Source organism: Meleagris gallopavo, chromosome 1, assembly GCF_905368555.1.
Source record: "Meleagris gallopavo chromosome 1, MGAL_WU_HG_1.1, whole genome shotgun sequence".
In the NCBI taxonomy this organism is placed as follows: domain Eukaryota; kingdom Metazoa; phylum Chordata; class Aves; order Galliformes; family Phasianidae; genus Meleagris; species Meleagris gallopavo.
The window spans coordinates 78,006,324-78,017,638 of NC_139404.1; the positions used below are offsets into that span (position 1 = coordinate 78,006,324).

Below are 11,315 nucleotides of genomic sequence, written 5' to 3' on the forward strand. Positions count from 1 at the left end.
AAAAACAAAGCATACAAAAAAAGGAAACCTAGAACTTTTTCTCTCTGTGAGAGCAGACATTAAAAATCTAGTGCTTTCTCTTTTGTCTGTCTTTATTAGTGAATTAAGAAAGACAAAGATAAGGCACAGGGTAGCAACAGATAGTGACAAGCATTAGTGTACCCAGAATTATTTCATTACTACATGGAGAAGATTCAGCGCCTTAAAAAATGATGACCATTCAGGGAGGCAGATGCTTTTTTCTGCCTTTGTTGTTTCAGCCTGTAAAAGTTGTAAGGATTTAAAGGATTCCCTCTGGTGTTGTGGAGTAACAAACAAAGAACAGTAAGCTCACTGAGAGTTCTCAAACACTGAAGATTGGATTTTGTAGTGAAGGTACTGAAGTCAGTCAAACGACAGTGGGAAGAGCTGTTACAAAATAATGTGTGTGAGTCATTCCTGTTTTCAAATATTAATTTCTATAGTAGGTTTTTAACTTTTTCTCCCTCTTCAGAGTGAAATGCAACTGCATGAGAAAGAGATGATGAGGCAACATCATGAAGAGATGTTGAATGAGCACAGAGAACTAATTGATGCTCTGACTGCTGAAATACTTCTAGTAAGGGAAGAAAACATTGCTATACAGGTACTAAGCCCCTTTCTCCAACTTGCTAGAATACTGAGTTTTGCTACAAGCATATAGATTGAGATGCATTGTCTGTATGTTCAGGAAATAAAATGATAGAATTAAATGAGGAGTCTGAGAATGTCAGCTTTGGGATGGGGATATTTGTAAACATTTTATCTTTATAATGTTTAACTTTAATTCCTGAGAAAATGCTCATTCCCTGCAACTGACCTTTTTTTTTTAATTACATACAATCTAATGATCTGCATCTGCAGCTACTAGAACTGTGAAATAGAATAAACATAATACTACATTCTGATTTTTTTTCAGTTTGCAGTGATGGTAGATTATTGTTTACATCTGAATTGAAACAATAAATCAACTTTGGAGAAGAAATGAGATGATAAGGAAGAGGGAAAATGAGAATTTCTTTGATGCAGGAGAAAAAAATAAAGGATAAATGTAGAGACATGGGTAATTCATACCTCACTGCAATCTCACAAATTCATGCAGAGATATTAAGAGGCCACATTTCTTCTCAGTGCTGCTTGCAATCTATAGTTCTCTGATTCATATTGCTAGAATAAAAATATTTCTCTCTTTTTCCTTAGAAAAAGCTTCAGCAGTACATAATCAGTACAGATGAAAAGATGACTTCTCTCACACAAGCATTTCAGGGCCTCCATTTGGTAGAACCTAGAAGAGAGGAAAGTCCAAGCCATTTTGGAATTGCACAGAAAAGTCTATCACGCACCCAAGGTAATGTGTATGCATGCGTGAAGGAAATGGGAGTTGTGGCTACTTCCATTCTTACAGTGGAAAATGTGGTAGTTAATAGATGTCTGTTTGAATAAATGCATCTTGTAAACTTGAATCTCACTTCTGGAAATTCATATGCTGTGGGTTCTGCTGCTAACATGAGCGCTTATCTACAGATTTATTTATTTTTTTAGATTTATTTATTTATTATTGTAAGCTGAATTCCATCTGTCTCAGTCTGGACTTGAAAGTTATCCATATAAACAATCCTGGACTTTTGACAAGTCATGTGCTTTACAAAAAAAAAAAAAAAAAAAAAAAAAAAGAAAGGCAGAAAGGGAGTAACCTTTCCCAACAAATTCCCTTCTTCTTACCCCAATAAGATGTAAGGTCAGGTTTATCCTGAGGGTCTTAGCAAAAAAAAAAAAAAAAAAAAAATCCATCTGAAGCAGGATTCTGGATTCCACCTTCCTGTTGCTGAGGCAGACTAATAGTTAGAGATTGGTTCTTCCATTAAACGCTGGAGGTCGCTGCTGACCAGAAACAGCAATTGCTTTCATTTGTGAAGCAATCAAGCTGAAGGCTGTTGCTTGATGTTGGTGAATTGTATCAGAGGTGAATGACCACTTGAGAGATATATAATGAGTGTATACAGGCAAAGTTAATCTAGTGGCATCCGTGGCCAAACTAACCAAATTTATACTTCTGATATTCCTTTACTGTGTTTTCTCCCATTCATCTTTTCTGATCACTTATTTAAATCTATCATGTTTGCTCTCAAGGTCAGTACCTTCTTGCGAATCCCGTGATTGTTTGGAGCGTTTTGTATTCCTTAATTAAATGCTGTTCATATGGTGTATACATCACAGTCAAAAACATTCTTTCTGACTATTTCTGTAGTATTCTCAAGAAGAAGCCACACACAAGATCATGTCTTTGTGTGATTTCCCTCAGCTTTCTAATAATTAACAACAATAACAAAAAAATTCTAAAAGCCACCATTAACTCATATTTAACAGGTTTGCAAAAATTCTTCCTTACTGGTCTCTCTTCTCAGAAAGTGGAATCTTCCTGAGGGGGAAGCTTTCTGAATTTGAACAGTATTTCTTCCTTTTGAGTGGCTGAACTCTTCACTCTTCTACCCTTAAGGCTTCTGTCTAGTTGCAGAATATTGAAGAGAGCTTATGCATAGTTTCTGCAGTAAAAAAAAGCTAACAACGAACTTCCCTGGAGTGAGGAAGAATGGCTCAAGGAAGAATCAGGGGGAATAGTGTGATGAAAAGGAGCCTGTGAGGAGGATGCTTTGAAAATGCAGTTCTGCATGGTAAAACAGAGGAGGAAGATCTTTCTTATCACCTGCCAGAGTCATTATGTAGCGAGTGGAAGATCTTAGATTCCATCTCAGTAATGTGAACTATAAAAAGTATTTTAGGCAAACAGCTTCTTTTGGCTCTTTGCTTTACAGAGTGCTTTTTGTCTCTTGTATTTTGGGATCACGTGTATTCTCCCTGAATTTCCAGTAACTTTACTAGTGGGAACAAATATCCTGAGCAAAATCATGAAGGGATGATTCAAACATAGCACTAAGGAAGCAGTGCATGCAAGTATATTAAAATTACTGTGGTCTCAGAGCTAGCTACAGCTTTGAGTTTGTGCATTTCATACCTTCCTGGTATGTTCAGTGTAGATGATACACAAACTAGTTTTAGTTGAGTACTGAGGAATAGCTCATCTCTTTACTGGAGAGATGTTTTGATTTGAATTAAGTTATAATAAGAGCACCAGAGAGTTCAAAAAAGTTTTGAATTTTTTTTTCCACTCTGCTGTTCCTGCCAGGAGCAGGGATAGTGTAGATTTGCTCTCCTGAGACTATTACCAAATGCAGCTTACTTACATACCTGTGCCTCACAAGTCATTTGTCTTTACATCTCGTGCATGGGCTACAAACAGATCTCTATCTAGTATCCTGAAGTGGTGAGGTTATTATGTACATAAATTGCTTTGAAAGTAATGCCTCCTACTCATTCCTGTGGAAATACTACAGATATGAAGAGCACGATAATGCTGTTTGATAGAGCCAGTTCTCAGCTACAAAATACTACTTCTCAGCATAGTCACCACCATTAGCTGTGCATTTTTGCCAGCAATGAACAGGAATCTGTATGCCATGCTTGTCAAAATCTGCACTGGTAGAGATGACCACAGTTGAAACACGTCACCCACTACCTCACTGTGCTCATATCCACTGTTTGGTCTCCATAAATGTTCAGCAAGCGTCAGTGAATGTCAGTGTGTACCTTTGTTTCTGCATGGAGGAATTGAGGACACCCCTTTGCTTCGTCTGCATTCCTATGTCAGGCCATTTTGTCAGGCTGCCTCTCTGCTGCTATCTCTTACATGACAATAACACAGAACAGTGTTGGTGAGAAGGTTCAACCTCTGCTGCCATACCACCAACATCTATCTCTGACTCTGTGGCCTACATAAGAAAATAGGAAGCAGAATTTGTACAATAGCACTGTTGGTTTTTTTTTCTCCCCGCTTTCCTAAACCCAGTGAAAATTTTCTACCTGGGGATCAGAAGAAAGCTGGGATTGTGTCTGGAATGGGCTCTAGTCTTGTCTTTCCAGATACCTAAATGTAAGAATTGTCATTGATGGTTTTTCTTTACACATGTTTTGCACTAACACTAATTCTACTGTTCTTTACATTCTATTCCTGCTTCATCTCTTTCTTTAGAAAAACCTGATCCGAGCTATTTTGAATCCACGACTGATGAAGGCAAAAGGAATACTATGGTGAAATTCCCACAGGAAGAACACCCTGTCAACACTCCTCAGAGGCTATGTGCCCCAGGTGATGCGGCAGCAGGTAGAATCTTGCCAGCTCAGGACTTCCAGCCAGCTGTACTGTTGTCACCACCCCGACAGAAGAACAGTCCGGAATTGTCTCCCCTGCACAACAGTGAGATCTCTTTGGCTGAAGTAGACTTGGAAGTCTGTGTAGTGTGTGTTACTATTTCAATGTCTGAGGCTCATATTACCTTTGGAGTTATTTTCTCTTATTTTAATCTGCCCAGACACCTTGGCCCTATAGCTGGAATATCTTGCTTCTGCACCCAGACGGGCTTTTCTTTTCTTTCTGCACCTGCTAGATTTCCTTTAGACTTTGTCTCCTTCAGTTCTCCATTTATAGTCTTATAGTCTTATCAGTGGCAGTGCAGACTGACATTTTTATCTTGTACTGATTTTGAGCGTCAGTTCTGTATGATTTGCTGTAGCTCTTTGTCTGTGATTTACAGCACATTGTTTCTGATCTCCATCTGCTGATGGAGTAATACTTTCTCTGTCACCTATGGAACCATGGAGTACTAGAAATCAACCTGTGCTGCAGACAAAGCAGGATGTCCATAGGTTGCATGCTGGTCATGTGTGTGGTGTGTTCAGAGTTTGCTAATGATGACCACAAAAATATCCAACTATTTTTGTTGGCCAGAGTGCTTAGTGGGTTGGTAAATAGTTTGTTGTTATTATAGAAGCCTTGTATTATTGTATTGTACTATTCCAAAAGTTTTGTTACCAGCCCAAATAACTAGCAGAAGGAAAATGCAGATTTGTAGTTTATTGAGTAAGATAATTGGATTTTGGAAAATGGAGGGCTAATTCAGAACTATTCCTTTACTTCTTGTCTGTAGTATTTACAACCATTTCTCAGCCTGCTGAAAACACTGAGAGAGAGCCATGCAAGGAGAGGAGCTCACCTTCCCCGCTAAGAACATGGAGCATGACTGAGGAAAATTGTCTCATGTCTCAAAGGCAACCAATTCCTCCTGCAGACAAAGACTTGCAGAATTCCCAAGAGAAAATCAGTTTGTCCTGCCCTGGTGACACTACTAAAAATGACACAGTTGGAGAGTTCTCTCAAAGCAGTGATCTGCTGGGACAGATAGCTGAGCTCACACGGCAGAACTCACTAATTAAAGCTCAGCTGAGCAAATTCAAAAGCTTCTCTGAAGACATAAGTGACTGTCTGCCTCATCCAGACCCAATACAAAATTCAAATTCTTGTCCAGACTCTTCACAAGGGCAGGTGAGAATTAAAAAAAAAAAAAAAAAAAAAAAAAAAGGAAGGCTGGATTCCCTTTTGTGTGCATCTGCTTTCCCTTAGCTTACTGGTGTTATAAGTGTTTCTTCCTTGTTTCTTCTTTAAGAAGAGTAGCAAAACAAATGTTCTTTTTGTTCATTCACTTGGAGACTTTGATTTTACTGTTCCCTAAGGTCAACAGTAACTTCTAATATTGGGCCTATGTTACATATGAATGCTTAAAATCTCCAAGTGCGGAGTGTGTTTATAAGTATTTAAATAAGGTTCTGCTGCAAAGAGAGAGATTACTGCATTCTCTTGTAGCTTGGATAATATTAACAATGAAATGACAGCAGATAATATTAACAGTGCAAACACTGCATCAACCCACAGATTCCACACCATGTGTCCTTTCTGCTGCTGTGATGTAAAAGTTCTTGAAATTTATTTTGTTTAATATCTTGTAAATACATGAAACTAGTATATATATCTATTTGGATCTGTCTTGTCCTGTTGTGCAGTGAAAATCCCAACGTTTTTGGGAAAGAACTTCAAGGCTTCAGTTCACATAGGAAATATTTAATCTGCAACTAAACAGCTATTCAGTGGCACCCCAGTGAGTGGAGTTAACAGCACAAAAACACCCAATCCCTGTACTTGTTACTGTCTGTGCATCTTCCATCTGAATTACTGTTCAGTTAAAGATCCTAAAGATCTAAAATTTCCTCATTTTAAATGTAGGCTGAGAATGTGGTCACTTTCTACATTGTGTTATGTTGTGTAACATTTAGTAATTCAGATGTACAAGGTGATGCAAGCTTTTAAAATGTTGTTTTTGTGAAAATAATTACTGGAGGGGAAGGAGTCGGATGAAAACATGATTTAAAGATGAGTTGCAAGATAGTTCTGCTAGAAATCTGCTTTCCTTCCACATTTGCTCTTGAATGCATGGCTTTCTGGTTAAATATTTTCTTAATTGTAGTTAATTGCTGGGGAATTGTAAGTTTTCTGTCTTTGTTTTGTTATTTGGAATGATACAGATGAGCTCTTTTTCCTATTTGTAGGAAGACCTGTTTTAAAACATTGTGTTTAGTCATTTTAAGTTTTTAATTAGAAGTAATTATCCGATTATCTAAGTAGACTCATGTTGTGGGACCGAAGAGCTTGGAGGAAAGAATAGCAGAGCTGAATCGTCAGAGCACAGAAGCACGTGATAAACTGCTGCAGCTAATAGATCAGCAGAAATTAGCTGCTGTTGATACAGTGTCTCAGAGAATATCTCCAGTTTTGCCCGCATCCCGAAATTGTACTGGTAAGTACCCAGCTTCAGGAGGAAAAAAAAAAACCTAGTAAAATGTTTTTTCCCTTTTGTGGGAGGTCTCTTCCTTAACTGATTGGGTCAGCAGACACAGTCAGCAGCGTGCTTTCTATCAGTGTCTGCATGCTACAAGCACCCCTCATTTTAGAGGTAATGGATTTCAGAGAGTTACGCAAGATACGTCAGCTGAACTTCTCCTGAAGTTAGTTTCCTAGCAACTAGTTCAGTGCAAATGTTATGCTTCATGGTCAGTTTGTTGTGCCCTTGTCTACAGGACAGTTCTGCTGTGCAGTCACTGAAGGGCAGAACTGTGTTTTGTTGCCAGCAGGCAGCAGGGCAGTTCTCAGTGTCTAACATTCTCAGTATTTGAATTTTTCTTGCAGCATTTTCATCAGTATTTTCTGATGGGCAATCTTTTTTGAAAATACTAAGTATTTACATCAAGCTTCTAAAAATGATGAGAGTGGTTATCTGTATCTCAACAACGTTTTGGTCTTTTGGGTGCTGTTTCCATCAGAAATGGCTTTGGGTGCTGTTTCACTTTGCTAAGTTACTGCCTGTGCTAAAAGAAAGAAATCACTGATATTTCTAGTCATGTGAATAGATGAATTAGTGAAGGGGATGTTTTTGCTGATTCAAGATCCCTAGATAGCTGCCATATGTAACTACGAAGAAAAATATCTTCCAGTAGATTAAGGCTTCTTAATCTTTTTTTTGTGGAGTTACTGCATTTACAGGCAGAACTGTGTCACATGTGCTCTGTTCACTTTCCAGCTTCCTAAACCTAGAGGATGTATAAAGGATGTATTCCAGGGAAGGACTTGAGGGTGGAGAGGAAGAAGGAGGAGGGGAGATCATGTGTGTGCACATGCATGTAGGTGCATATGTAATGGCATGCACAGTGGAATCTTAACACTTTTAATGCTTCTGTGGCTGTTGTAATATAAATCAGCATGGAAAGCAGAATGTAAAGGATAAGAAGTAGAGAAATCTCAAGTCTTAAAGCTGCTGACTGATGCACTGTCTTTTTCAGAGAGTGAATATGGGTTTGAATGGACCTTCAGCCTGATGTTGTATGTTTGCTCTGTGTATTCCATGGAATTTTGAAATGTTCTCAACAAAATCAAGCTCTTATTTTTTTTGCCTAGAAAATGCAAGGAGGACAATTGAAGTGTCTGTTCCTGTGGCAGCTTCTGTGGACAGCACCAAAGAAGATAGTGTTTCCCCTGGCAGTGTGACCAGTATGAGAAGGTAGATGTTGACCTTTTACTGCTTTATTTCTGTATTCAGTTGATTACATACGCAGAGAACTCTTAATGAAATACAATCATGTATATTTTTTGGCTTTGTGGACTTTACTAGTCCACTGTCATGGACTCTACTCTTTAGAAATAGCACAAACATCCGATATCTTCTTCAACTTTCGTTGTCTATATTTAAAATACCTGTAGTGTCATGTAAGACTTACCTGTGGGTTGTTGGCTATTGGTGAGGGATCCTAAATCAGCATCCTAGACGTGATTCCAATAGTCACTTCCATTTTTTTTAATATTTTAATCTCATTTTTAACATCTGCAGGTCTGTAGGAGGTTCTAGCAAACCTTCTTCACCCCTAAGTACCACATCAGAAAGTGTGACATTAAATCCTGTCAGTCAGAGGCCAAAGGTAAGACTGAAAAATCTTCAGCCAGAGGGCTTGGTTTCTGTGCTACGTAGATAGAATGTAAGACAGATATAGAAGAGGGAGGAACTCAGTCCTACTTTGAATGTACTGATGCTAATGGTAATTGATTCATAGCAGTCTGGATTCTGGATAACTGATAAAGGGAGGCCTGAATGCTAGTGACATGAGTGGTTTGCTACCACAGAGCTGTTACTTACAAGTGAGTATTCCTGTAACTATGTTTTCTGCTGTGGCATATATTCATGTTAGTCAGACTGATGGCTCCAAAGAATTTCAAGTAATCTTTATAATCTATATAATCTGTATAATCTTTATATTATGGAGCTACACTTAAGAGTCAAGCAAACTCTTACCTAGCCAGCACAAGTCTAAAAGTTAAATAAATCCAACCTGATGAAGATAATGAGTATCAATTTCTAATTCCTGTTTTGCAAGAAGAATAGACTACAGGGAGGTGCTTTCACATGGAAATCCAGATAGTAGTATAGTCTGGTAAAACATTCACAGCTCTGTTATTAGCAACCAGAATTATTAATACCGGCTTTCCTGATGTCCAAAGTAACTTAAATTAGGAGTCTAAGACTCTGTATCCTAATAGAGAAGTAAACATAAAGGAGCTTCAGAATACTGAAGGTAGTAAGTGTGACTTAAGCAAGGTCTCTAAAGGTAGTGGTGTGACCATCCCTGTGGTGTCTGTGGCAGAAAATTGCTTCCTGTCAGAGAAACAGTGCTGACTGGCAAGTCTGTGGGAAGTTTATGATGTATAAATTTCAACTTGTTTCCTCTTTTGCAGGCAGAAAAGCAAAAAGAAGAAGGCTGGTTTGCATTGTCAATGCATATTATGTAAAGGAAGCTGTGCTCAAGTACTATTATTTATTTATTTTAAAAACTTTATTACAAATCACATTTATATTACTGTAGTCTCCCTCTCTAGATGTACACTTTAACTCTGAAGTGCTTTCCTGTGAATTTAAAAAGGTCAATAGTGCTTAATGTATTTGTGCCATACAGAATACTGTAGAAAGTCCTGGGGATGAGTTTCCAGAACAGACACACTGTTGTAACATAACTCCTTTTCTCTGAATAAGCCTTCCATAAATTTGCAAACTAGAGCTGGTGTAGCAATGAGCTATTATTGTATCTGTGGGTTGTATTACATGAAGAAAATGTTTGAGAAACTTGAAATTTTTGGAGCATATATTTTTACAAGATAAGGGATTGAAAAAAAATGGGAAACTGAGATGAGGGACTGCACATACATATTCAAAAGCAATGTGTGGATCAGGAAGCCAGTCTGTTCTGCTGGATAAGAATTTGCTTTGGAAATTACTTGCTCCTTCTGTGCTTTATAGTTGCCCCCCAAAATGGTGTTTTCTGTTGCAGTTAACATATCAAGGATTGCTTCTGAACTTGAGGATTGCTTTTTTAAAAAAATTAAGTATTTTTTATAACAAGCATAACTTGACTAGTGGAAGTTGAATTAAGAGTTTCTTTTTGTAACATGCTGAAGTATCATCTCTGATACAACAGAAAACTGATATGAGTACAGTTGTGTTAAGGTATTCTGGTGTGTGTGTGTGCATACATGTATGTTGTTTGTGTGTTGTTTTTATTTGACTTTTTTAAATGGCCGTCATTTTAGAATTAATGTTAACCAATAAAATCTAGGATTATCACAAAATGCTTGTATGCTTAATCCTTACATTGTAGTAAACTCAGGCAAAAACCTTGACAATCTAGATAAAAAATGAAAAAGTCAACAAGTCTGGATTTGATGAGTAAAGTTGTTTTAATCTTTTTAAAAGTATTACTTTTTTTTTTAATTGGTGTAATGCCTCCAAGGATATTGGTGGATTGTGGCTTACAGAGGGGACAGTCCACATTCTTTTAATCAGTTCAGTTTTAAGAGAAGGAAGGAAACAATTTCCAGGACACCCAGCCCTGTACTGGACCTTTGCTTTCACAGCTTGAACAATATGCTGGGGCTGAGAGGAGGCTTCTGAGGGGGAGCAAGGGTTGCAACCAGCACTGCTGACTGCTGCCATGATAACTGCAATATGGGGTTGTGATTCTGCTTGGTATTCTGTTCTGGCCACATGAGGTCCTGAACTCCACCACCTCATAGTCGCTGCAACCGAGGCTGCCCTTGACCTTCACTGCTTCAACCAGACCCTCCTTATTAGTGAGAACGGGATCCAGCAGCACTCCTCTCCTAGTTGGTTGATCCACCATTTGCATCAGGAAGTTATCACCAATGCAGTAGAGGAACATCCTGGTCTGTGGATGGCTGGTTGAGTATGCCTTCCAGCAGATATCGGGGCAGTTAAAAATCCCCCACAATTACCAGGGCCTGTAATTGTGAGACCACTATCAGCTGCCTGTAGAAGGCCTTGTCAACTTCCTTGTCCTGATCTGGTGGCCTGTAATAGACACCCACAAGAGTATCACCTATGCCAGCCTGCCCCTTAATTCTCACCCATTCTCACAAACTCAACTCATTCCTCATCTGCCTCTGGACAGAACTCACCCAAAAATGGAAGAAAAGAAGAGAAAATAACTTGCGCCTCAGACTCTTTCACCGATCAACTCAAGGCCTTGAAGTCTTTCTACATTCCCCTCAGACCACAGGATGCATCTTCCTACCCACTCGTCTGGAAGATCAGTAGTGGGTAGCAGTCTGTCGAATGCTGGGGAGCCCCCTGGTGATATCCCTGATCTGGGCACCAGGTAGACTGCAGACTTCCGTATGGTGAGGGTAAACTCTTCATACTGGGCACTCTGTTCCTCTCAGCAAGGAATCGCCTACTACAATTACCCTTCTTGCTTTCTTCTTGGAGGCAGTCTTGAGACATCGTGTCAATTGC

The 11,315-nt window shown here is 38.8% G+C and overlaps 1 protein-coding gene across 5 annotated transcripts in view; it reads left to right on the top strand.

The window, feature by feature from the left end:
• Window positions 1-10,132, top strand: part of SPICE1 (spindle and centriole associated protein 1) — a 31,495-nt gene extending 21,363 nt beyond the window's left edge. For 4 of the 5 annotated variants that reach the window (XM_085236402.1, XM_010718813.3, XM_010718820.3 and 1 more), the window contains 8 exons: window positions 494-625; window positions 1,219-1,366; window positions 4,106-4,330; window positions 5,061-5,455; window positions 6,590-6,761; window positions 7,916-8,018; window positions 8,346-8,433; window positions 9,245-10,132. In XM_085236402.1, coding sequence (XP_085092528.1) covers window positions 494-625; window positions 1,219-1,366; window positions 4,106-4,330; window positions 5,061-5,455; window positions 6,590-6,761; window positions 7,916-8,018; window positions 8,346-8,433; window positions 9,245-9,298 — 1,317 coding nt within the window. In that variant the 3' untranslated portion in view covers window positions 9,299-10,132. Of the gene's footprint in view, window positions 1-493; window positions 626-1,218; window positions 1,367-4,105; window positions 4,331-5,060; window positions 5,456-6,586; window positions 6,762-7,915; window positions 8,019-8,345; window positions 8,434-9,244 lie in introns of those variants that run through there. The other variant, XM_010718824.3, reaches the window with a different exon arrangement.
• Window positions 10,133-11,315: the final 1,183 nt, after the last annotated feature.